This window comes from Hordeum vulgare, chromosome 3H (assembly GCF_904849725.1).
Source record: "Hordeum vulgare subsp. vulgare chromosome 3H, MorexV3_pseudomolecules_assembly, whole genome shotgun sequence".
Lineage (NCBI taxonomy): Eukaryota > Viridiplantae > Streptophyta > Magnoliopsida > Poales > Poaceae > Hordeum > Hordeum vulgare.
Window position 1 is genome coordinate 506,319,625 of NC_058520.1, and position 27,565 is coordinate 506,347,189.

General features: G+C 46.0%; 1 protein-coding gene across 8 annotated transcripts; it reads right to left on the minus strand.

Moving 5' to 3' along the window:
* On the minus strand, positions 1–27,565 carry LOC123444534 (pseudouridylate synthase 7 homolog). Of its 8 annotated transcripts, none has more exons than XM_045121284.1 (21): positions 27,176–27,563; positions 26,893–27,072; positions 26,560–26,807; positions 26,382–26,454; positions 26,226–26,282; positions 25,877–25,956; positions 25,732–25,794; positions 25,383–25,470; positions 25,186–25,288; positions 24,997–25,100; positions 24,321–24,394; positions 23,653–23,717; positions 17,713–17,873; positions 17,557–17,624; positions 17,418–17,478; positions 16,665–16,702; positions 4,812–4,880; positions 2,432–2,545; positions 1,666–1,744; positions 1,554–1,590; positions 1,150–1,240 (listed from the first exon to the last, which is right to left on the minus strand). In XM_045121284.1, coding segments are annotated over exons 1-18 (1,815 nt in total). In that variant the 5' UTR covers positions 27,458–27,563; the 3' UTR covers positions 1,150–1,240; positions 1,554–1,590; positions 1,666–1,744; positions 2,432–2,544. The 8 variants fall into 8 exon arrangements, with proteins under 8 accessions (XP_044977214.1, XP_044977213.1, XP_044977215.1 ...); XM_045121281.1 differs by lacking the exon at positions 1,554–1,590 and adding an exon at positions 3,401–3,804 and having other exon boundaries at positions 1,154–1,240; XM_045121279.1 differs by lacking the exons at positions 1,554–1,590; positions 1,666–1,744; positions 2,432–2,545 and adding exons at positions 1–288; positions 485–598 and having other exon boundaries at positions 964–1,240; positions 17,713–17,864; positions 27,176–27,556.

The following is a 27,565-nucleotide window of genomic DNA, read 5'->3' on the forward strand; positions in this document are numbered from 1 at the left end:
TTAACGGAAATGATTTCATTATTTCTTAACGATTGAGAAATAACTATTTCTAAGTTGTGACACCGAAAACCATTTGACCCGAGCAACACCCATGATAGTTCATATACAAAACAAAACTGCTTACACACTCGTTTTCCTTTTCCTTTTCAGGTAAGCTGCCTATTCTGCTCAGTAGGGCATCCTATATAATGGTGGTTTTTTCCTTGCTAGCTGACCGCATGCTCCCCTAAATTGCAGAAATGCTAGAGAAGTCAACAAGTAGAATCCAGAAAAGCATGCGAGTTATCACTGCAAGCCAAAAAAAAAAGTTACTACAGTCTAAATATTGTAGATATCAATTATCCATAAAAATATATTGTATCCCAAAATAAGTGTCGTTGATCTAGTATAAAATTTGTACTAACGTAGTACTAAATCCGCAACACTTATTTTGGGACGGAGGCAGTAGAATATACGACGATGAAGGCCTAGAGGGAAAACTCACGTCGTAGTACAAAGTTTGCTGATGAAACTTCCATGCCGTTCAACATTAGATCAGTTTTCGCAAATGATGCATGTTACTGCAGGTTCAGGAGTTTAATGCTTTCTGACAATCAACCTGTGTGCAACCCAAAAAACATTATGAGGTGCACACTCATCCAGCAAAGTTTATTAACAACAGAAATGTTAGATAATTAAGGAAGAGTGGGAGCTTGGCAAACTTAAGCAGACACTAATTATAAATCAATAACAACACAGGCAAAATAATAAGAACGGCATTCGAGCACCAGTACTAAGTACTAACTGGGTGGTACCGTCGTACCGATGTTCCAGCAAGGAGATGCATTTGGATGAAATGCCCTATAATGCCCCCAAGTGTCAATTATGAAGTAAATAAAAGAATAAAATGTTGCAGAAGCAGCACCAAATAAAAATATTTTTAAATCAAAACCAAATGAAATGATCTGGAAATTAGAGAAATACCGAAGTTGAAGTCTTCGTCAGCTCCCTGATGGCCATTGTAGCATAAGATGATGTCGGTAGAGTAAAACTCAATTTTACGGCAAGCTCTGGTAACAGATCTGAGCTGCCAGTAGATTCGGTCTCTGCTAGGATGGTTGCTCCAGAGGTGTCCAATGAACCATCATGTGACGCCCTGGTAGATAATAGTTCATTTACTTCAGATGGCTTGGCTTTGGATAGAACATCCAAGTCAGTCTCCACTAAGTGTATTTTGTCATCTGTGTAAGTCACGACGTCCCTGCAGTATTAAGAAACGGTTTAGCTGAGAAGTACAAGGTATCCTGCAAAAGTGCAAAGAATGATTCAGTTGGCAAAGGAGTGGCTATATTGCAATATGCTGATGATAGTACTATATTATTTATACAAGATGGTCTGGACAGTGCTAGAAATCTCAAGCTGTTACTGTATCTCTTTGAGCAGATGTCAGGATTGAAAATCAATTTTCTGAGAAGTGAGATGTTTATGGTGTTACAGGATGATGAGAAAGGGCAAAGTATGCTCATCTTTTCAATTGTCAGTTGTGTTCTTGGCCTATTAAGTATTTGGGGTACCTGCTTGTGGAAGCAGATTGCATGTAGCTGACTGGAACTGAAGATAAGATTTATAAGATTATGGGTGATTGGGAAGCCGATAATCTTTCCCTTGGTGATAGAGTATCCCAACCTATCATGCCTGTCAAACCAGCATCCCAACCTATCATTTCTCCATGTATAGATTCCCAAACACTAAGATGGCATGTGATCTGTAGGCCAAAGGGAAAAGGCAGGTTAGGCATTCACCATCACCACCACCAGCAACAATCTAAGAAGAATCATCTTTCAAGTGAAAATGCTTGTCGACAATATGTAAAAGGAAAGATGGAGAAACTAACAGGGAGCATCAAAACAATGTGTTGATCTGGAATTGTTATTGGATCACTAATCACTTGAAAAACAATTCATCTATGCATTTGAAATTTGAGAAAATAAATTATGTTATTTGTAGTATTACGTAAGATACGACTATGCATACCTAGTTGTTTTGCATGGCCGAAACATCAAGAATTAAAATTAGAAAAATGATAATTAAAGTAATTATTGTCAAGGAGAGAATGGGGGTTTCTTCATTTACAGTTAAGTGTATGTTTAAGAAATAATTTGATAATCTAGACCGAGAGAAACAAATATCATTTGTAAAAAGTATAAAGTTGACCAAAAGATAACTATTTTAAAAAAGAGGTAGCTGTAAATCACATGAAAAAAATAAGTGAACTAAAAGTGAGCAGCTTTGCTACTGGCCTACTTGCAACTGCATACATTGTAAAAAAAGGTAAACTAAATGACCATCTAAATTTAAACTGACTTGCTTATTGGCTAACTAGCTTTACAATAGATCAGTGTATTTTGTACTACAAAATATTACTGAAAGCTCAAAAGCACGGCTATATGACCTGTCCACATGAATTATCTCAAGTGTGTGGCATAATTATCATCAGTTGATCCTTGACCTCGGGGACTACGATCTGGGGTTGAACGGAAAAATGTGCAGCAAAGAACTCCGAGATCTGGAGATGAGCAGATAAAGGGCACGACAAAAAAATTGATCAAGGAAGCAGCATAGGTGTCCTAGACGACTACTTCTTGACATAGACCCGCACACAACACATTGGAAAATAAGAATTAGGGATCTGGAGGAAGAGTGCCAAGCAAGCACGACAATGCATCTCTAAGTTTAGCCACCAATCGACCCAAAAATCCTAATTAATTTAAAAATACCGGTGAAGAAATATATAAGGGTAGATACACCTCAAATGGGAAATTATAAATCAATTTTGAGGAAAGAGAGAGTAGCTGAAGATAAAATGTGGATCATAGGGGTGAGTGTATGTGTGTGTCCGTGGGCATCAACGTCAACTATCAAGATGTCTGTGGTGACTTCGTCAATCTCGAGATGTTGTGTCGGCTCAGTATCTTAGAGGTGCTCATAGACGTAGGGTGTGCATACATGCGTTCATAGGGATGGGTGTATGTGTGTATGTGGGCATCAATGTCGGCTACCAACACGTCTGCATTGACTTCGTTAATCTTAAGAAGTTGTGCTGGCTCAGTATATCAGAAGTGCTCATAGAGGTACATTGTGTGTGCGCGCGTTCAAAGGGGTGAGTTTATGTGGGCATCAACGTCGACTACAAAGACGCCTGCAGTGACTTCGTCAATCTCAAGATGTTATGCTAGCTCGGTATCAAAAGGTGTTCATATTGATGGGGTGTGCGTGCATGTGTTTATAGATATGAACATATGTGTGTGTATGTGGACATCTGTGTTGTACTACGTTAAAAAACCAGTAGAAAAACACACACAAAAATCAGTAATGAATCAAATGGAAAATTCATACACGTGTCAGCTAGAACAAGACTCACCCAAAACACTTGAAATGCACAGCAGCAGCCTTAGCTTAGCCGCTTTAATTGTTTTATACAAAAGATCAGTTTCCTGAGCTTTTTGAGATCTGCAACGGAAGTTCTTGCATTTGTACTTGACCTCGGAGGATTGTATCCAGACTCTATCTTTTCAATGCAATGAAACGCAAAGATCCTTTGCGTTTTCTCGAAAAAAAAAATCAGAAGATAACTGAATATAGTACATAATGGACACTTTGCTGATACAAGAGACCAAATTAGCAGGACTCCATTTTCAAATGCTTATGACAGCCCCAGGTGGAAATGGGCCAAAAATGGCAAATTTACAGTCAAATCTGGCTAATATCACATGTCTGATGTGGGTCCTGATAGATCATTTAAGCACTTGTGGAGTGCTAAAATACCTGTGAAAATTAAGATATGGCTGTGACTTATATGGCATAAGCGTCTAATGATAATATGATTAAGAGGAACTGGACTGGTAATCCTTCTTGTAGTTTTTGCTTCGAGATGGAGAATATCAATCATCTTTTTGGTTGTTCGGCAGCGAAATACATTTGGAGCATCTTGAGTAAATGCCTAGGGGCCAAAAACAGGCCTGTGTGCTTTACTCAATACTTTTGGTGGCTACCACGTTTTATTCCCATTAACAGAAATCTACAAATTGTAGGTTTGGCTGCTATATTTTGGGCCAATTGGAAGTTACGTCATAGGGCCTGCTTTGATCACAAGCTTGTTAGATCTCCAGCTGAATTCATTTGGTATGCCTATTCTTTTATGCACTGCTGGGCAGGTCTTCAAAATGCCGAGGAACAGGTGCTGCTGGAGCAAGGGGCAACTGCTTTCCAGGATGAGGCGCTGGCCATTCACAACAATGGTAGAGGAGAAAGAACTCAGAGACTGCTGCTGGAAGATCAAGATAAAGATGATGATACAGAGGAAGTGGCTGAGCACGATGATGAAGCATGTAAAATAGGGGATCTTTGGAGGCCTGTCCTGTTGCTAGTATCATTTGGAGAGTTGTAACAGTTAAAAAGTTAATGGAGTGTTTGATTTTGGTGCTCGAGCTTGACAGGGCTGTTTGTGTTTCTCCCTCCATTTGTTGTTTCGTTTTAAACTAGTTGGTGCCGATGTTAGTAGGTCCATTTTGGTTTCTATGAGGTAGCAGCTTTCGTTGTTCAACTTGTGGGTGCACATGGATGCTATTTTTCTTGTTTTGTTCTGTTATCCCTTTGATAATGGAACCTGATCCTAAATTGTATAGAAAAGAATCCTGCAAAAGAGAAACTGCATTGGAACATCTAGAACTAGAAGTCGCTGTACAGAAAATATAGTTAAACTTAACAAACCAAAATATAAACAAAGCAATTGATTGAATTAAACAGTAAAATTTTGTTTAAGTTGCACATACCATTTACAGTCAATAGGTCGTTGTAATACACGACGGTAACCTCCTTTCATGCTTGTAATGGAGAATTCCCTTAGAATTGAAAATTGTGTTATCCAGCACAAGTTAGCATGCAAAAAATGAATACTAAAATGATACGTCAGAAAATGCATGAATATGAATAAGATAACACAGTAGCTATGCCAAAGATACAATTTTCGTGACCAAATGCAATATTTAATCCCCTTTCCTTGGCCAGTGCAGTGCCAGTCTACCGGTCGCACGTATGCCGTCCGATTCGCCGAGCGCCAACCGTTGGATCCTGCACACCGCATGTCGTCTTCCTCCCCCGTGTCTCAGATCTGATCCACAAGTCAACCGCAAAAATCCCCTTCACGCCAGCTCGTCTCTCCTCCACACCAGGCCGCATGGGAGGCCGTGGCTGTGAGGCGAATGCGCACCCACCCCACTCTTGCAACAGCTCGCCCTTGTCAGCTAGACGTCGGGCTCATCACTGCAGCTCCCCGCCGGCCGGTACCAAGCAGTAGCAACCTCGATGCTGGTTGCAGTAGTGAGGGTAGCCGGTCCCAGCAAAACGGCTCGCCTCCAGAGCTCCGGAAGTCGCTGGTCCCAGCAAAAAATGGCTTGCCGGTGGGTTCCAACTTCCGCTGCCAATGGTTGCAGCTCTGTTGCCGGCCGGTTCAAGCATCCAGTGCGGCGATCCCAGAAACGGTCCAGCACCAGCTGCTGCCGGTTGCAGCTCCCACGGTTGACGATCGCATCTTGGCCACCATCACCGGTTCCAGCATCCCGAGTCACCGGTGCTAGCAGTTGACGTCGCCGGTCGCACCGCAGCAATCGATGTCATCGGCTGCAACAGTTCAACTTCGCTACCTGTTGCTAAATATCTTTCCTACTTATAAAGATTGGAGTTGGTGGTGAGTTCACATGTGGGACCACATAAATAAACAAATGCACTATCCACACGTGGGACTAGCAACCTTTCAAAAGACATAAATAAACAAGTGTTACTTTTACTATGTGTGAGACCTATCTTAAATAAACAAATACACTCCTATCCTGTTGTGAGAATAACATTCTTGTAAAAACACAAATCATGAATGCAAGTATGCCTCCATTTCAAAATCATGATCTTGATTTTACTTTCTTTGCACGACCAATTCTTTTGGTTCCATGTCATAGCAGAAAGGGCAAACAAATTACAATTCAATGCGTCGACAGATGATGTCATTCTATCTAATCTTTGATCTCGTGCATTTAACTTACGCCCATTCTCCTATGTCCCAAATTCAAAATCTATCTCACTATGATATCTTTCCTACTTATAAAGGTTGGAGGTGGTGGTGAGTTCACATGTGGGACCACACAAATAAACAAATGCACTACCCACATATGGGACTAGCAACCTTTCAAAAGACACAAATAAACAAGTGTTACTTTTACTATGTGTGAGACCTATCTTAAATAAGCAAATACACTCCTATCCTCATGTGAGAATAACATTCTTGTAAAAAACGTAAATCATGAATGCAAATATGCCTCCAATTCAAAATCATGGTCTTGATTTTACTTCCTTTGCCCGACCAGTTCTTTTGGTTCCATGTCATAGCAGAAGAGGGCAAACAAATTACAATTCAATGCGTCGATAGATGATGTCACTCTAACTAATCTTTAATCTTGTGCATTTAACTTACACCATTCTCCTATGTTCCAAATTCAAAATGTATCTCACTATAAATCTTGTGAAGGACCTACTATGGTCACTCAATACTCTTTAGCGACTGCAACATGATCTTTTGTTATATTCGTGCTTTCTTTTTTATCGTGAACCATGCAACAGCAGCAAGACACCATCATCTTATGATGATCTCCTAAGCCAATGGTAATTTCTTGTTTTTTATGGCTTCGTAGCAACGCACGGGCATTGTGCTAGTGTCGTAACATATCTGTATAGGAGTAGCTGTTGGGATAGTCTCTACATATCTGTTTTATCTCTATCTCCTGTAACTACCCCGATGTAATCTCTCCCTCTCTTTCTCTCATGACTTCCTTTCGTGAGAGTCACAGCATATGTATGCGCTACAATGGGAGGTGTGCCCCATTTGATCAATATATACCAAACGCGGGCCTCTACGGAGGTTGAGACGCTTCACCCCAAATCACATGGTATACAGAGCCTTCCTCTCCCATCTCATCTAGCCTAACCAGCTTCCTTTGCCATGGCATCCTCCTAATTTTCCTCCCATGCCCTTACCTCGCAAGTGTCGGGGAACTCACCCGCACGAACTTCATGCTATGGAAGGCCCAAGTGCTATCGCAGATTAGAGCTGCGGGCATGCATGGGTACCTTGACAAAACCATCCCCGAGCCATCCAAAACCATTACCACAAAAACAGCGAGGGCAAAGATCAAACCACCATCAATCCCGCATACACAGTTTGACACCGCGAGGACCAGCAAGTTCTTGCGTTCCTCCTCAACAACCTTTCTCGTGAAGTCCTAATCCAGGTAGCCTCTCACGAGAACTCTCATGCACTATGGGCTGCCATAGTTCGCATGTTTTCCTCACAATCCAGATCCCGTATCAACAACATCCGAACCAATCTTACCAATGCTCAGAAAGGCACTCAATCGGCTGGCGCATATTTTGGCTATATGCAATCCTTGGCCAATGAACTTGCCGCTGCGGGCAAACCAATCTCTGAAGATGAGCTCATCTCCTTCATTATTGGAGGATTAGACATGGAATATCAGCCCATAGTTTCAGCCTTAGATGTCCGCACCGAGGCTCTCACTACAGATGATCTTTTCAGTATGGTGTCCTACTTCGATCAGCGCATGGAGATGTTCCATGGTTTCAGCGCCGAGTCCTTCAAATCCACCGTCCTTGCTGCATCTCGTGGGCATGGCAGCTCCAAGTTCTCCTCTCGTGGTGGCCCGCCCAAACACTATGGTGGTCGCGGCGGCGGAGGCTATAGAGGCGGCAACATCAACAGTGGGGATGGCAGCCCTCACTACAACTCCAATGGCGGTGGACATGGTGGTGGTGGCGGGCATGGTGGTCACTACCAGAAGCATCATCAAGGCAGCGGCGGCAGCAACTACTTCCACAACAACAATCAGCAGCGCCCCTTCTACCCCAACAATAGGGTGCGCCAAGGTACTGGTGGTCGTTTTGAAGGTTATGCAGAGTATGAATATCGGTGCCAAATTTGTAAGAAAACCAATCACATCACTAAGGATTGTGATTGGCGATATGCTGAAAATAATTCACGACGCAAGAAGGCTGCAGCTGCAGTTGACACGTCGTATGCAGTGGACACAAATTGGTATGCCAATAGCAGCGCCACCGATCATATCACCCATGAGCTCGAGAAGGTGACCATGCATGAAAAGTACCGCAGACAAGATCAAGTTCACAACGCCAATGATGAAGGTATGGAAATTAGTCACGTTGGTCATTCAATTATCACAATCCCACATCGCAATATCCATATTAACAATGTCTTGCATGTCCCATACACATCCAAAAATCTTCTTTCAAATCATCGTATTGCCCTTCACAACAATGTCTTTCTAGAGTTTCACCCATATTTCTTTTTGATCAAGGATCAGGTCACGAAGAGAATCTCTTTCGAGGTAGAAGTGTGCAAGGACTATATCCATTGATCCCTCGGTTTAGAAGCTTCAATAAACAAGTATGCGGTGTCATCAAACTCTCATCGGAACGGTGGCATGCGCGTCTAGAACATCCATCTTTTTTTATTGTTCAACAAGTGCTTAGGAATAATCATCTCCCATGTGTTGGGGAGCGTAGTCTTGAAACTATTTGTGGTTCATGTCAAAAGGCAAAGACTCACCAATTGCCTTATCCTATTTCCACTAGTGTTTCTGTTAAACCTTTGAAACTTACATTTTCTGATGTATCGGGTCCTGCTCCTACCTTTGTTGGACGTCATGCTTACTATGTTAGTTTCATCAATGATTATAGTAAGTTTACATGGATCTATCTTCTGAAGAACCGTTCTTAAGTTTTTCAAGTTTTCCAAAATTTTCAAGCACTTGTTGAACGTAAATTTGATCGTAAAATCTTCGCTGTCTAATCTGACTGGGGTGGTGAGTATGAGATAACTCCTTTTTTGCACAACTAGGCATTTTTTTTCGAGAAAACGCAAAGATGTGTGTTTCTTTGTATTGAAAAGAGGGAAAGTCAGTCTCAGAGGAGACGATTACAGCAGGTTACAAGCAGTTTCAATAACATCCCAGGATGGGGGCAAGACTACCCTAAGCCCCTTGTCCCCGGCTCTAGCCCAACACCTCATCTCATCTTTGATCCCATCCGAGAGCTCGGAGAGCGACGGAGTGGCATGATCAAATACACACGCATTCCTATGTTTTCAGATCATCCATGGAACTAGCAGCGTGGTGGACCTCAGCGCCTTGTGGAGTGATGGTGGAGTTGCATCTCTCGCCCTAATCCACCAATCCTGAATGGAGATATCCTGCTCCGATGTGTGGGCTGGTAAGCGCAGCCAGGAGAGAGCCTCGTGCCAGACTTGCCGCGCGAAGGGGCAGGCCAGTAGCAGGTGGTGGATGGTCTTTGGCTCTTGGTCGCAAAGTAGGCAGCGGGCGTGCTGTGGGAGGCCGCGGCGAGCAAGTCTGTCCGCTGTCCAGCATCGGTCCAGGTTCGCAAGCCAGTGGAAGAACTAGTGGAAGAACTTAACCTTCGGCGGAGCCCATCCCTTCCAGATTAGCTGCCAGGAATGGCAAGTGATGGATCCGTGGAAGGTTGCCTGATAGCAGGATCGCGCCGAGTATTCTCCATTGGCAGTCCATTTCCAGACAAGCTTGTCTGGCTCAGCGGACAAGGTGGTGTGCGTGACGCGCTGCCATGTCGCCAGGTATTGGCCAACCTCTTGCAGCCCCACGACGCCGCGGATGTCACGGGCCCAGGCATTGCCGGCTCGGCCTTCCGCCATCGTCCGCACCCTTCTCCTGTTCTTGGGGATGCATAGGTACAGCAAGGGTGCTAGCTCGCGAATCGACTGCCCATGCAGCCAGCGGTCTTCCCAGAACAGCGTCGTGTGGCCATCACCTAGCACCATGAAGGTGGAAGCGTGGAAGAGGCCGATCTCCTCACGGGAGAACTGCAGGTCTAGGCCTTGCCAGGCTCTGTCGGCGTCCGTCCTTGATAACCAGAGCCATCGCAGGCGGAGCGCGAGCCCTGTGCGCTCAAGATCTCGGATGCCCAGCCCTCCAAGCGCAAGTGGCCGGCTGACCGTGCGCCAGTTAATGTGACAGTGCCCTCCCTGTGCAGCCACGCGGCCAGCCCAAAAGAAGCCCCGCTGAAGCTTCTCTAGTTGCTTCAGGGTCTTCTTCGGAGGCGCAAGGGCAAGCATCTGGTGGATTGGAATCGCGCTGAGGACCGATTTGACCAATGCCAACCTCCCAGCTTTGTTCATGAGCCAAGCTTTCCATGTCGGGAGGCGGCCAGCCACAGAATCAACGAGCGGCTGCATCTGAACCACAGTGGGTCGTCTAGTAGTAAGCGGTATGCCCAGGTAGGTGATGGGCAAGTTTGCCGCCTGGCAGCCCAACTCCTCCAGCAAGGCAGCGCTATCCTCGTCGCCATGCAGGATCGTGGCCGAGCTCTTGCCATAGTTGACATGCAAGCCCGACGCGGCCTCAAAAATGCCTAGAATGCCCTTCACCGCGAGCACCTCATCCATCTCAGCATGGCAAAACAGCATCACGTCATCGGCGTATAAAGAGACGGCCGGAACAGTATGGCGGGGGTGCAGCCGCCGGAGTATGCCGGTCTGGAGCGCCCGATGCATGAGGCGGCCTAGCGCGTCGACAGCGAGGACAAATAGCTGTGGTGATGTGGAATCCCCTTGGCGCAGCCCGCGGCGGTGCCAAATCGAGGGGCCAGGCACGCCATTGAGCATGACCCACGTGCTGGACGAGGAAAGGAGGATGGCTATCCACTCCCTAAACCTGTCCCCGAACCCATATTGGCGTAGCATCTCGAAGAGGAACGACCATGATATGGAGTCAAAAGCCCGCGTGAGATCGAGCTTGAGCATGATGCACGGGGCGCCCAAGTGGTGAAGCATCCGGAGGGACTGCCGAACGAGCATGAAGTTGTCGTGGAGGGAGCGTCCGGCAATGAATGTGTTCTGGTTGCGGCTGAAAGTGCATGATATGCCCCTAATTGTCTTTTGGTGTTAATGACAACACATACATAGGAAACTAATCCTATTTGTTGAGTGTATCTCAGGACGGCAAGTACTTTAGTAGATTAAGATTTATGTGCCAAAGGTTGCCTGAAAAGATTGGTGATTCATATTTCGAGAAGACTCGGGATTAAGAAGAGATGCTATAGAATATTCTTTTGAGTTTACTGATATTGAGTATAGGGATCCCGCACTATTAAGAGGGGATCACAGGCTTTGCGATAAACTTGCTCATACCACATCTCTACAACCATATCAAACACCACATACTGTCCACTATCTACAATTCAATATATGTCCAATTACCTCGGACATCCAGCTCCCTCCGGACGTCCGAGGGCCGGACGTCCGGCTGGCTTCGGAAATCCGCAGCCAGACACCAGTAGTTTGTAGGAACTATATCTCGGAAATCCGGCTCCCTCCGGACGTCCGAGGGCCGGACGTCCGGCCAAGCTCCGGAAATCCGGAGGTCAACACCAGTAGTTTGTGTGCACTATATCTCGGAAATCCGGCTCCGTCCGGACGACCGAGCGCCGGATGTCCGACACCCATCGGAAATCCGAAAGCCACCACCAGTAGAAATTGTGCTGTATAACACGGACTTCCGGGCCACTCCGGACGTCCGTATGCTGATGTATTCAAACATGTTCAGGCACATCTACAGGCCTCGGACGACCGACCCCTGTCGGACGTCCGGCCGCTGATAAATTCAGAAGAGTTCCAGTCATGCCTACAGGTCTCGGACGTCCGACCCCTGTCGGACGCCCGGACTTCCGACAAGTGTCGGACGTCCGGACCCTGTGTGACTTATTGCACCTCCAACGGCTGGATTTCACTCCACACTATAAATACTCTTCTCCCACCTCGTGAAAGGTGGTTCAACACAGCTAAGATACATCCAAGAACACCTTTCCTCTCACTCACTCTTGTCTACACTAAATCCTAGATCCCAAGAGCATTTGTGAGTCCTTTAGAGTGTTGTTCCAATCAAAAGATAGATCGTCTCCCTCTTCTCCTTCCCACCAAAGTGATTTGTGATTTGAGCAAGTTTTGAGCAATCCCCGTGATCTTGTTACTCTTGGAGGTTGGAGACTCCTAGGCGGTAGGAGTCATCGGAGAGGAATCAAACCATTGTGATATCCCCCGGAAAGTTTGTGAAGGTTTGGAAGCCACCTCAAGGCTTACCACTAGTGGTTGAGAAACGCCTTCGTGGAGTTATCTCAAAGGGAGAATAGGGTGAGCCTTCGTGGCGTTGGTGTGCCTTCGTGGTAACATCCGCCCCTCTAACGGTGACGTAGCTTCCCTCCAAGGAAGTGAACATCGGGATACATCCTTGTCTCTCTCGGAGTTTCGGTTATTCCTAACCCTAACTCTCTACTTGTGTTAATCCTTATTACATACTTGTATTTGCTTATTGTTTACCGCTTGCCTTGCTTCACTCCTAATAGCTTACTCTTTGTCATAGCAATTATTAGGCTTACACTTATATTCCGCACTTTAGCCTAAAATTGCTAAGTAATTGTTAAAATTTGGATTTGTACCTATTCACCCCCCCTCTAGGTCCATCTCGATCCTTTTCAGCGGCTGACTAGGCTATCCAGCTTGGGGGCGATGCGCAACGACAGAACCTTCGCGAATAGCTTGGCCATAATGTGGATCAGGCAAATAGGCCGATAGTCGCCCAGCTTATGTGCATCCGCGCGCTTTGGCAGCAGGGTCAGGAGTGCTTGGTTGAGCTTACCAAACCCTCTCCCACGAAGCAGGAATAACTGCTCGAAGACATCCAGGATGTCCTGCCTGATAGTGCTCCAACAGGCCCGCAAGAACTCTGCGGTGAACCCGTCTGGCCCTGGTGCCTTGTGCGCCGGCATTCACCGCACCGCAGCCCAAATCTCATCAGGGGTGAAGGGCGCATCCAGGCTGCCAAGGTCACCGACCACAACTAGGCATTTCCCATCATATCTCTTGTCCTCATGCCCACCAACAAAATGGTTCTGCCGAACGCAAACATAGACATATCATTGAAGTTGGACTAGCTCTCCTAGCTAGTGCATCCATGCCTCTCAAATTTTGGGATGAGGCATTCCTCACTGTTATTCATCTTATTAATATGTTGCCTAGTCATGTCAATCATAATGAAACTCCTATGCAAAGACTTCTTCATACTAGACCAGATTATAAATATCTCCGTGTTTTTGGTTGTGCATGTTGGCCTAACCTTCGCCCCTATAACCCTCGCAAGCTTATATTCCATTCGAAGCAATGTGTCCTTCTTGGTTATAGTCCTCAACACAAAGGGGTCAAATGTCTAGATGTCTCCACTAGCCGGGTATACATTTCTCGTGATGTTGTTTTTGATGAAACCGTGTTTCCATTTGCTAATCTTCATCCCAATGCCGGTGCATAACTTTGAAAAGAAATTCTTCTCCTTCCCCCTAATCTCGTAGGTCCAAGACATGGGGATGATACTTGCAATGATCATTTGACTAACCATACCAATGATGTTATTGAGACTCGTGATGTTATAGGTGCAAAAACGATGACGACAGAAAAAAAAACACGCCTCAAATTGATCAAGACAACAGCTCCTCTCAGCCATATCTCATGTGCTCCCCGGGTCGAGACACGTCGTCAGCCAAATCCTTCTTGGGATCACCCCCGTGCCAGCTGTTGGGATCCTCCGCGGGATCTGTGCCCCGCCAGGCGGCCTGTCCAGGCGCAGGCGGATCTCTCGCAGCCCCTCCGCGGCAATCAGCGACCAACACGCGGTCTTTCGTGGGCGAGCGCGACCATGCGGCTGCTGCACCCCAATCAGCACGCGTCACGTCGGCGGGCGAGGGCACGCCACCCACGCGTTTTCCATCGGACATGCGCTGCTACGCCAGGCGGGCCCGGCCTGCCCCGACCGGCGCGGGATCCCCTCTGCATCAAGCTGCTCCTGCTGGATCTTCTGTGCCTGATTCCCTGTCTCCACCACCAGTTACAACCACAGAGGATCCTGCAGGCATCTCAAGAGACAACCCTGGTTCGGCAACCGAGGCAGATGGATCTTCTGCGCTTGCTCCTTCTACAGAACCTGTTGCAATCACTGCTACACAACTTCGTACACGTCTTCAAGCCGGGGTAATTCAACCCATTAATTTCAAACTTAACTTTGGTTTAACTTGTTCAACAGTAAAGCCCCGAAATTATCATGAGGCTCTTGCTGACCCCAAGTGGAAGAAAGCCATGGAAGAAGAATTTGCATTGCAGAAAAACAAAACTTGGCACCTAGTCCCGTCTCACCCACGTCAGAATCTAATTGACTACAAATGGGTGTTCAGAATAAAGAAGTCTGATGGCAGCATAGATCGTTATAAAGCTAGACTTGTTGCAAAAGGGTTTAAACAAAGGTATGGCATTGACTATGAGGACACTTTCAGTCCATTTGTTAAGGCTGCCACTATTCGTCTTGTGTTGTCTATTGTTGTGTCAAGAGGATGGAGTCTCAGACAGCTAGATGTGCAGAACGCTTCCTTCATGGTGTTCTGAAAGAGGAAGTGTACATGAAACAACCTCCTGGGTTTGAGAATAAAACTCACCATTTCATGTGTGCAGGCTTGATAAATCTCTTTATGGACTAAAGCAAGCTCCTAGGGCATGGTACTCTCGCTTGAGCCCAAAACTTGACACTTGGTTTTGTTCCTTCAAAATCTGACACATCACTGTTCATTTACAACAAGTCAAATACATTCATTTTTGTGCTTATATGTGTCGATGATATCATTGTCACAAGCTCATCAAATAATGTAATAACAACCTTGTTACAAGATCTAAATACAGAGTTTGCTCTTAAAGATCTAGGAGATCTGCATTTTTTCCTTGGCATTGAGGTGAAAAGAAATTCAGAGGATGGTCTACATTCGTCTCAGGAAAAATATGCTATTGATCTCCTGAACAGAGTTGGCCTGCAAGGTTCTAAGCCTTCTCCAACTCCTTTGTCTGGTGCAAAGAAATTATCCCTTGCAAAGGGGAGTCCTTGAGTCAAGAAGATGGCATAAAATATAGGAGCTTGGTGGGTGCACTTCGGTATTTGGCACTTACCAGACCTGATATTTCATTTGTTGTTAATAAATTTTGTCAGTTTCTTCATGCACCTACCACTGCACATTGCACAGCTGCAAAACGCCTACTGAGATATGTGAAAAATACTTTAACCACTGGTTTAACTTTCAGCAAGTCAACATCTACTCTTGTTAGTGCCTTTTCTGATTCTGACTAGGTAGGATGTCTAGATGACAGGCGGTCAACATGTGGTTTTGCAGTCTTTTTTGGGCCTAACTTAATTTCCTAGTGTGCCAGAAAACAGGCTACAGTTTCAAGGTCTAGTACAGAAGCAGAATACAAAGCACCTGCTAATGCTACAACAGAGATCATCTGGGTTAAGTCAATCCTAAGAGAACTTGGAATATGTCATACTCAAACTCCTTGTCTTTGGTGTGACAATCTTGGTACCATGTATTTATCTACCAATCCTGTTTTTCATGCTAGAACTAAACATATTGAGATTGACTATCATTTTGTAAGGGAAAGGGTTGCTAGCAAAGAATTGGAGATTCGGTTTGTACATTCAAAGGATCAAATTGCAGACGGTTTTACCAAAGCCTTGCTTGCAAGACCATTCGAGGAATTCAAGCGAACTTACCAAAGCTATGATTAAGGGAGGGTGTTAAATATGTTGTTACATATCTGTATAGGAGTAGTTGTTGGGCTAGTCTCTACATATTTGTTTTATCTCTATCTCTTGTAACTACCTCGATGTAATCTCTCCCTCTCTTTCTCTCGTGACTTCCTGCCGTGAGTCACGTCATATGTATGCACTACGATGGGAGGTGCGCCCCATCTGATCAATATATACCAAACGCGGGCCTCTACGGAGGTTGAGCCGCTTCACCCAAAATCACAACTATCAGGAGTCGTAGCATGACACAGCATCTGTCCCAGCCGGTCGCAGCGCCCACGACCACCGTTATAGCACCACCTCATACCTCGCACCACAACACCCCGACACACCCCGGCCATTACCCCACTAAAACAGCGTTGTCCCGCTCACGGTGTGGCCAGGACGGCTCGTAGCGTCACAACAGAAGGACCCCCGGGTGGTCGCTTCCCTCCTACCCCTTACAGCATCGCACCCCCAGACATACGGCGATGGTTGGCCGACCGAAGTTCGTCAGGAGGACGGTTCTGCCAAGACGACAAGAAAAAAGAAACGGGGATTCACTCGATGTGGGGAGATAGCAGAGGTGAGAGAGAGGAAACCTCGCGAAGAAGACGAGAATGAACGAGAGGTATGGAGAAAGAATACGGAATAGCTCACATGGATTCTCAGAGATAGAGAGCGGGAGAGGGAGAAAGAGAGAGGTGGGTTGTGGCCTGGTGGGGTAGGGCTGATGTGTGCCGAGCTAGCGTGCAACCGGCGCGCGGCTCGGCCGGTCAGACGGCTAGAAACACTTCCCTTTTTACTTTGGATGTGTTATGAACACCCGTTTTATAGCGGCCCATTAAGATCACAATTATTGTACAGAGCTATAACTTGCTTCAGAAAGCAACATACATATATAGGAACAAACTAACTTACTTGACTCCATGGATGCTCTTTGTTAAGCTAATACCATCCTGGAATAAAAAGAAACAGATAGACATTAAATACACATTTAAAAATAAACTATTTAATGCTTGAAGCTATCTATTTTCACTAGTCTGACAAATAGGTTTGTGCTCTACAAGTGCAACAATCGCATAGATAATATCTCTGTAAAGAGGGAGATATGTGTGTCTCATTTCAACAAAACAAACTTCATAAATCCAAACATAAGAAATTACTTAGCATCCACCATTCCTAGTAAAGTTACAAAGATCATCAACAAAACCAGCTAATAATAGAAAGCAACAAAGATCAGAATGAAAATATACTAGATTGGCCTTGGACAAGAGTGATTGCATGCAGCTGAATTTATTGCCAAAACAAAAAGCTTGGTGTTACCTAATAGCGTGATTGGTTGGCAACTTCATTCTGCAGCTTTTCAATAAAAGCAAAGAAGGGCATAATGGGAAGGCAGTAATTGCGCTAGATGCTTTGGTAGAAGCACACTCCATGTAAAATAGAAAAGAAAATCAGAAATTATCACCTACGAATCTCAAACAGAGGGAGTACTCAGGTAAGGTGCACAGAACACATGGGTAGCAATTAAAAATGTACTACAAAAAGAGGGAAACTAATCCAATATTACACACCTACACCCTATAGTTTGGTAGAAAAAAATAGAAAAACAAAAGCCTAAGAACTTAAAAGCACATTATTCGATAAAATTCACGGTAAAGATAGCATTACCTTATTAGCTATTTCATGATAAATCCCAGCAACTTCATTTCCAGGAAACAATGTTTCTGAGCTGCACATGGAAAAAGTAAGCATAACACTCGAACGAATCAACTGAATAACCAAAGAACATACAGAAAATGCTCATTACCCAGGCAAAGGAAGGACAACATCCTCGAGTGTGTACACTGCCTTCAATAAATCTTCAGAATCAGCTATCTACAAGAGAAGTATATGAAAGGGAATTTCACAAACAGCAGCTCTCATGCACAAGTTTTCACGTTGTTTGTGTGTAAATATAGTAAACCTTGACAGACTGGATCGTTTCTTCCGGAAGTGTTTCAACAAATATGTCCATTTCAGATGCAATCGTGTGGTCATCATTATTTTTTGAAGTATCTGTTAGAGTTCCTTCTCCAAGACATTCTTTTTTGTAAACCAAGTCACCTTCTATGACACCTGATAAACCTGTGATGTTTACCCACTAGCATATAAAGACAAAACAAAGAAGAGTGGATGGTAGCTTTGAATAATGAAAGCAAACTTTCGACACCCAGAATAACTATAGTGCAACAAAATGCATATATGAGTCACTAAATACAACAACAACAACAATAACAACAACAAAGCCTTTAGTCCCAAACAAGTTAGGGTAGGCTAGAGGTGAAACCCATAAGATATCGCAACCAATTCATGGTTCTGGCACAGGAATAGCAAGCTTCCATGCATCTCTGTCCATGCCTAGTTCTTTGGTGATACTCCAGTCCTTGAGATCTCTCTTTACGGACTCCTCTCATGTCATGTTCGGTCTCCCCCGGCCTCTCTTGACAATAATATATGAGTCACTAAATGCACCAAAAAATTAATATGGAGGAAGAGGCTTGTGTGCCTTGCAATAATTAGTTTTTTAGTGAATGGTTGCATCTGATGGAGGAGCTAGAAAAATGTGAAACCTGGGCAAGCCGCAAACTAAGCAAAACATTTACTGAAAAAGGCGCGCGCCCGCGCCCCACTTTATAGATAAAGCAACAACATACAACCCAAAGCATACAACTCGAAACCACAACACACACCCAAGATAGGATACAACAGTGCACAAGAACAGCTACACCATCCCAACCCACTACAAGGCAACAAAAAAATACAATTAGATCCCCGCGTGATGCTGTCGGAGTTCTCCACCATGACAGAGGCGTCACAAAGAGACGAAGCTGCGCCCGGCAAACCATGGACTTCCAGACGGCGCCTTCGGGAAGGGAACGGCACCGGGGCACAATCGCCGCCCAAAACAAAAGGACCACGATTTTTACCTGGGGCTAACGGAAGGAGAGAGGCGTGAGGGAGCCTTCACGAAGGGGACGACGCCCACGGCCGCCGCCACCGTCGACTTGGTCCAAGCCAGACAGGTATTACTCCCTGGCACGCTCTCCGCCCCCAAAACCCTCCTCGATCGCCAAGCACCGGCCACCAGGCCGCCCACACGGCCATGGTCGTCACTCTGCACCTGAGCCATGCGCCCCGACCATGAGCATCGCGGCTCCCACCACTAGGGCAGCCGCCCCGACATCCGAGACCACCCCTCCAACGCCACCACAACATGAAGACAAGACTGACCACTGAAGGAAGGTAGAAGGTTTGTCCTTCCAAACCCAAACGAACCCATGGCCGGGCGGTGGCCCCGCCAACTTGAACAGAGCAGGGGAGGTCGGCAGCCACCAGCTGTGCCGCAGCCACCCAACCACCCTAGGGGACCAAGGCCTCCGACACGGCACATCTGGCTCCTTCAAATCTCGGTGTCGGCAAAGCTAGAAGGCATCATGCCTCCCTCCCCGGGTCGCCCTTGCCACCATCAGACGGTCAACGATGCATCGCACGTTGAGCTTCCAACACCGAATCGTACGAGCAAAGGAGGGGAAGCCGACCACCCCTGTTGTGCCACCACCCCCACCAGCCGAATGCCATGACAAGGGCGGCTGCCGGCAAGCCACAGCCTGCGCCACCCACAGACCTGAGGCTGAATCTAGCCGTGTCGCCACCACCGGCGAAGAACGTCAACCCGACCTGAGGCGACGACCACCACTACCTCGTTGTTCGTCACACCGCCGACCCGGAATTAATGGGGTGCAAATGGTATGACGATCGAACATCCCGGCACTTTGGATAAAGTCAAGCGCGTACTACCGCTGAGAGAGGAAAACAAAAGTGGAGCGCATGACAGAAACTCCAAGGAAGTGCGAGAGAGAACCAACATCGGTCATGGCAAACTCTTGCCTTAGAAGGGAAATAACATAACGAAGGAATAGATGGGTGGATGCAGTGAGAATGATATTGTCTACATACAAAAGGAGATAGGCAGTGTGTCCAGAGGATCTATAGACAAATAAGGAGGTGTCGCACTTAACCAATGGTGGGGATGAACGTGGCGAAGCGAGTGAAGCTGGCACGCGGGGCCTGTTTAAGGCCATAGAGAGATTTACGGAGCAGATAGACATGGAACGCAGACAGACATGGGAAGGTGCAGCGGGATTCTCGAACCCACGAGGTTGCTGGCAATAGACAGTCTCGGCTAAATTCCCACGGAGAAAGGCGTTTTTTGACGTCTGATGAATAGGCTAGGAGGCAGAGATGGCCAAAGAAAGAATGACTCAGATAGTGCTAGCAGGTGGGGTGGCCAAGGCGGCGATGCCAGAGATCCATGAGGCGGGAAATGGTGCCCGTGTAGGCTATGGAGGCGAAGTGGGGAGTGTTGTTGGAGAAAATGGGTACAAGTTCATCGTCACTGTTGCATCGGTGAATAGCCGCCTTGCTGGTTTAGTCCTTCACAGTTAAGCCAAACGATCCAAATTCAATTGCATTATTATCAGTGATATAACGATGCACGGATAAAAGATTCTTGATAATTTAAGGTGTTACTAAAACATTCTGGAGATACAAGGGCCGAGTGGGATTCAGGAGGGAAGTCGATCCTACGTGAGTGACGTGCATAGATTGTCCGTTTCCAACATAAGTAGGGGGATAATTCAAAATCGAGGAGAACAGCAAGAGCATACCTAGATCGGCGGTGAGGTGCGTGGAGACGCCGAAGTCCGCGAACCATCCACTGTTGGAGTCCTGAAGCGACAAGTGGTGCAGTGCCATGACTGAGACCTGGTGGCCTTGTCAATTCCGACAAATCCAATGTTGTCTATTGTGATAATGTGTCTGTTGTCAACATGTTCATTAACCCTATGCAGTAGCATCCTACGAACCACATCGAGATCAACATTCATTTTGTGCACGACAGTCCCGCTCGGCGAGGTTCGAGATCTGCATGTTCCCACCTCTTCGCAATATGTTGATATTTTCACGAAGGGGTTCCCGATTATGCTCTTTGCTAAATTTCGGTCAAGTCTCAACATTCGGCAAGCCCACGATGACACTGCGGAGTGTCGCCTCACCCACATAGATAGGATCGGCCAGTTTGTATGTGCGTGTATTTCTCTCATGTAGTCTCTCTACTTAATCACCCCATTGAGGAGTATTACCCTATAATGCATCATTACTCTTACGCTCTTCCTGTCATGGTATCAGTTTGATCCATCTATGTTGCTTCCGCTACGGCCTCTAAGGCCACCGCCGCCATGGATTCCTTGTCGGCGGCCTCCTCGCCTACGTATGTTCCCTCTTTTCCAATGGCATCTACGCCTCTTCCAACCCCTCCCTTCCACTGTCCTCTCCACCCTTGACGGTGGTCATCGCCGGTCTTCCCCTCCGAACCATGCCGCCCGTCACGAACTTCTATCCCGCGCCGGCCCTACCTCATGCCATCTGTGTCGTGGGGGCCAACATCCACCACCATGTGGGTATGCGGTTGGACATGAAAGGCGCCAACTATTCGGTCTAGTGCGGCCTTGTGTTGGAGACGATCGACCAGTACGACGTCCCCGACCACATCTCTCCCGACTTCAACGACCATCGTGACGACAAGGCGTGGAAGATCATCAACAAAGCTGTCAAGAAGTGGTTCTATGGGACGATGAGCACGGACTCGTCGGCTTCATCTTCGACAGGGAGGCCACAACCTTTTGGATATAGTCGTCTATTAAGACCCGGTTCCTGAACAATCGCCGCTCCCGGCAGTTCTATCTCAAGTCTGGGTTGCATGGGATCCGCTAGGACTACTCTTCTGCCTCCACCTTCTGCGCCCATTTGAAAACCATCGCTGATGAGTTGCGGAACATCGGCAAGCCGGTGGACAGTGACGAGCTCATCATCCAATTTCTTCGCGGCATTAACAAAGACCAGAACCAGATGATGACAAAGATCATCGAGAAGTCGCCCACGCCCCTGGCGTTTGACATCGTTGTGGACATGTTCTTGCAGGACGAGATGACTTCCGACGCCAACTTCTCCAGCTACCACAGCGCCCTTGTCGTCCACAACCGGCCACCTGCTCCTGCCCCGCCTCCTGAGGGAGCCTCGGGCAGCCACAACAGGTGGCCTGGTCCGATGTCAGCAAGCTCGGGTCTCCATCGTCGAATCAGTGCAACAACAAGCGTCGTCGTTTCACCAACAACGATGGCTACCAGAGCGCCTCCAACTCCCCGCCCCCGTGGACTGGCCACGTCTACGCCTACCCCGTCGCGCTCCCTCCATCACCACATCCAACACCAAGGTGTAACACCCCAAGGGGGAGGGGGAAAGGATCAGATCGGGGGTGAGGGCAAAGAAGAGAGGGACGAGACTCGAGAGTGAGGTAGGTGGGATAGTAGAGGAATCTTAGGTAGGTTCAGAAAGTTTCTTACAACGCACACCCTCTCTCGCTGCCACAAGCGGCTGCTTTATAACCCACACGCCCCCACACACGCGTTAACTCCCTGGTTGCCTGCTGGCATGCCAGGTCACAGTTGCCACGTGTGGCCAGGTCACAGCTGCCAGGTGTGGCCAGGTCACAGCTGCCAGGTGTGGCCAGGTGTGACATTCTCCCCTCCTTAAGCATGGTCGTCGTCTTGGGCACCGTGGTCTTCTTGGTCCCAGATGGTCGCCGTCAGAAAGCGCTGTCGTAGCACCTCATAGTCCTCCCAGGTCGTGGCCGGATTTGTGCACGCGCCCCATTGAACCTTGAGTTGTGCAATCGTGACGTTGCCCCGCTTGGTCATGCACCGCTCCAGGATTAGTGTAGGTTCCGTCGTCGATGTGGACAGGTCTGGAACGCTTGGCAGCTCGGCAATGACTGGAGTGTAGTCCGGCGTGAACGGCTTCCGCTGGGATACATGGAAGACGGGGTGCACCCGACTTGTGGCTGGCAGGTCCAGCTTGTACGCCAAGGGCCCGATCTTCTCCAGCATAGTGTATGGCCCGAAGAATTTGAATGATAGCTTGGCGCGGGGGCGGCTGGCGACGGACTGGTGAACGTACCGCTGCAGCTTCAGGAGAACTTGCTCCCCCACCTCGAAGTGATGCTCGGTGCGATTGCGATCGGCTAGCTTCTTGAACCGCCGCTACTCGCGCTCCAGCTGTGCCCGAATCTGCGCCGTATGCGCCGCCCAGTCCATGTCGTCGCCGGCGGGCGCCTCCGCCGGCCATGTTGCCATCGCCCCTAGATTGGCTTCCTTACCGTACAGTGCCTTGAAGGGAGTGTAGTTTAGGAAAGAATGGACAATTGAAACTATTTATGCTTTATATATATTTCGTAGTATCATGTTCCTTGATTTCTTTTGGGTCCTATGGAAGTATAGATCTTTTCTCTTGTACTATTGAAACTATTCATGCTTTATATATATTTTTATTCACTAGTGCTCTGTTGTTTCCATACAAAAAGTGCACCGCAAATATTGGGTGTAGACGTATAGTTTCCAACTTCCATATGATTAAGTTAAACATGCCTAAATTTTTCTTGTTCAGATGACAGCATTGACACCTCTGGTTTACTCAAAGTACACTTACTTGATAAAGTCTTTCAACAATATCGCAATGCCAGGACAATTCTGCAACTAAGGATTTATTTATTGCTTTGTAAATATGAGCTGATTTTCATTCAGTACAACTCCTACATCAGTATGCTACAATATAAGATGTACTCCCTCTGTAACTTAATATAAGAAGTTTTTTGACACTGTCATAGACTCTAAAAACATCTTATAAAAAGTTACAGAGGTAGTACTATAATACTTTAAGTAACAGCAGAAAGTCTCCAGTATTGTCTCAAAATAACAAAACTAATGAGATCAAAAATCTAATGAGCCACAGAAGCACAAAGTACACTGACCATATATTCCAGCTCTCATACTCGCAGCATGGTTCCATAGATAACTCTGGTAACTATGTACATACCTGTGTAAAATAGTCAACACCGCTTAATAAGTAGACGTAGATGTGTAGACCATACTTCATCGTGAGTAAGAAAAGAGCGGATATTCAAATCGGCTCCCAAGAGCATATGCTCCGGGGGTGATAAATGACAATCTTGATATATAAAAACTGAAGAAAGAAAACATTTACATGTCCATGCCCTATATATACATGAACTTTTCATGAGGAGAAACACTGGTTTTGTGGCCTGTACCGAGAAACATATTTGGCGCTTAAAAATTGCCTTTTTAGAGCACCAGGTTTTCTTTTCTTTCTTTCTTATTTAGAGCAAAATGTATGTCATTTTTTCATTGAACTTTGTAAGATGATAGAAGACATGAACATGTATATTGCCAAAAAAGAACAGATGGCTTTTATTATTTACATATTGTTTAAGTTTTTACTGTTCGCCCAGGAGCATGTGCTCACAGGAGCCAAAGTTCTGCCCCCCAGAAAAGAGTAACTACTGCAGGCATGGTGGATTCTCAAGGAAATAACTCTACGGCCATCACAGATGCTGTATTCCAATTTAACATCATGAGACGTACTAAAACTTAGAGCATGCACTAGAAGTATAGAACATACATCAGTCTCAGTGTTCTAGGTATAGCCATTAGTGCTTGTAGATAGTTGCCAGGGTACTTCTTCAAACGCTGAAGCTGAAAATGACAGAAAGCACAGATATAAGAGTTTTATTGTCAAATTAAAATGATAAAACAGAGAATAGGAAAACTACATTCCTTGTTATAACTTACTCCCTCCGTCCCAAAATAAATGTCTCAAACTTAGTACAACTTTATACTAAAGCTAGTACAAAGTTAAGACAATTATTTTGGGGCGGAGGGAGTATTTAGTAATTAATATATTTGAATCAAGACATCAATGTAATAATTTCTAGTTTATAACCTCATCCAGCATAAGTTGGTAAGTTTTCTCCATTTTGTAGTTACACTTCATACAACATCTACTAAAATCAAGTCAATGTCAAATTCTGGGCACCAGATAGACTAATATATAAGCTTGCATTATCATTCTGTGACATCATCTTGTTTTCTGTTGGTCCATAGCATCACAAGTCCTCATATCACAGATTCAACATTTTCTAGATACATCGATCTCACTTGCTACGGATAAATAGACTTTATAAGCACCAAAAATCAGCCAGAACATTACAACGATAACCAGCAAATGTGATAGGACAATAAAAGCGCTCAGATGTAACGACATATAATCCAAGAAAAGGAAGACGGAATACACTTACGATGGCCCTCTCTGCTATGAGACGCCGAGGAAAATTCCTAATAGCCACATCAATATCACCATGTTCCTTATAATGTTCCCTTACCCCATTCATGTCATCATACTGTACGCAGCTAAGTTAAGCTGAACAACTTCGAGCACTACATCTTAAAGTTTCTAGTTGTAAAACAGCAAAAATAATCAAGGATATCTCCTTCCCTTGGATCAAGAATCAAGCTAACAGCACTTCTCCACTCTCCTCTCAGCAAAGCAGCACCAACGAGATGAGTTGGTACTGAAGCACTACCAAAACGCTAGAAACAGAATACAAATAATTTTACGTCAGAGAATAGTGGCAAGAAAGCTTGAAGCATAGATAAAAGAAATAAGACGGTATGTTTCTTGTACCTGTAGACCATAGTAATTGATAAATCCACTTTTTATCAATCCATCGACAGCTGCCTTAATCACGTCTTCTGATTCTGCGATAACACTCCTGACAGATAACAGCAATGGAAAGCATGAATTCTCCAATCACTCTGTAGTTGAAAATAAAAACAATAAGGCCATGACAGGAATCTAAGATAATAGTAAATTGTAACCATCGTGAATTTTAGCATAAAATTGTGACACGGCATAGCCACCATACTTATGTTACAGCGTGTGTCACAGACTGTGTGCACCATTTGTATTGCAGAAGGTCAAACAAATTCATTATAGCATTGATGTATAGTGCCATCACAAAGAAAACATGCACCTTAAGGTAATTGTAAATCGGTTTCCCATGAGTTGACCAAGAACAAGGCCCTCCTTCACATAACTAGAAAAAGGTAATCAGCTACTGAATTATCAATGACATAAATCAATGTTGTACACAGGAGATGATACACATAACCACTTACTTAAAATCTCCAACTTTAATGCCAGTGAGTTTATTATTTAGAGCAGCCAACCTACTAGCATGTACCTTGAAAAGTGTTACCTGATGAGAAGGAAGAGAATAAAAATTCATAAACCCAAGGAAAACTAAAATATTTGTCTTTTGAAACTATATCATCCAATTTTCCTTGTGGCTGCAATAGTCAAAAGTATCGTCTTTTTTTCGGAGAAAAATATTATACTTCCCATTTTGACACCATGCTTTTTATATTGAATCACAAATCATATTGCCCAAATAAATAAATGAAAATAAATTCAAAAGGTTGATACGTGCATGAATTGACAGCATAAATTACTGTGGAAAATAAGGACCTGTTGGGTTGTAATGGCACGTTTATCCTTTGTCCCTGCAATCCTAAAAGATCGTGGCTGTGGATAATACAAGTAATTTGAGAATATGTGAATACATTCAGCAACTCAAAAAAAGAAGTTGCAAATATTTTAATGAAAACAATGGCAAACAGGCACCTGAAGCCCTAACATTTTTCCTATAACTCTTAGTGCCTCCTGGGTGTCCTTGTTCTCTTTGTAGAGATGAAACCTGTAGAATGAATTACAACCTAAATGTGCAGTCCTATGCATCCTTATGCATGAATACTAAAATATCATAGATTAAAAATGATGGGATGATATGTAATGCCATCACCTGAGAAACTTCCCAAGATGGTAAGGCCAGGTTATAGATCCTCTACTATCAAATGGCATGTCATCTCTCCAGCCTGAAGGTTCAGAACTTCCTATGCCCGTCCTATTGCTCGCTTTCTCACCAACATTCCTCCGGCCACGTGGCCCTGACCTCAACCGCACCCTAATACACCTCTGGACCCCATCGCTGTGCTCAACGGTGTCCGTCACCAAGAAGATGAAGTTCCTCTTGAAGAAGTCATGCACCTCCTAGAAAATGTCGAATACTTGACAAGTTCAAATCCAAGTTTCCACCATAACCAGTTAACCACAATATCGGGAAAATCAAACCCACCAAGCGATGAGCCTTATCAGCGTCAGGGGAGAGAATGATCGGTGAGACATTACTATCACCCTCTGAAACCCTCGACAGAAATCCCCTCAACGCCTCAGCATCAGCGTCACCGCAGAGCAGCCGGAATGAATCCAGTGCATGCGGGAGGTCCGCGTTGGCCTCGTCATCCGTATCTGCACGCTGCGAATCCGCACCAAGCCGAAACCATGGCATCAGACCACGGTTCCTGAATCCGGAAAACCGCAATGCGGGGTGGAAGCAACAGGGAGCTCGAGAGGCAAACCTCGTCGGGGAGGTCGAAGGAGGTGAGGCGGACGAGGGTGCCGTCGCGGGCGACCTCGTGGACGACGAAGTCGGAGTAGCGCTGCTTGAGGACGCCGCGGAAGCCGGGGAGTGAGGAGGCGAACCGGGAGATGCCGACGTCGGGCTCGGCGAGGGCGGCGCGGCGCTGGGCCTGGGCGGGCGGCTGGGCCACGGCGCGGGCGCGGCTGGCAAGGGGGCGGGAAGGGGGTTTTGCGAAGGAGAGGGGAGAGAGGAGGGGGTTTAGGAAGTGGCGGCAGCGCATTCGGGCGCGCGGTGGGAAGATGGCCGGCGGAGGGGCGGTGGGGAGGTGATTCGGCCAGCCGCGCGCTCCGTCTCCGTTTCTGTAGGCTGGGGGATGCGGGAGCTGGAA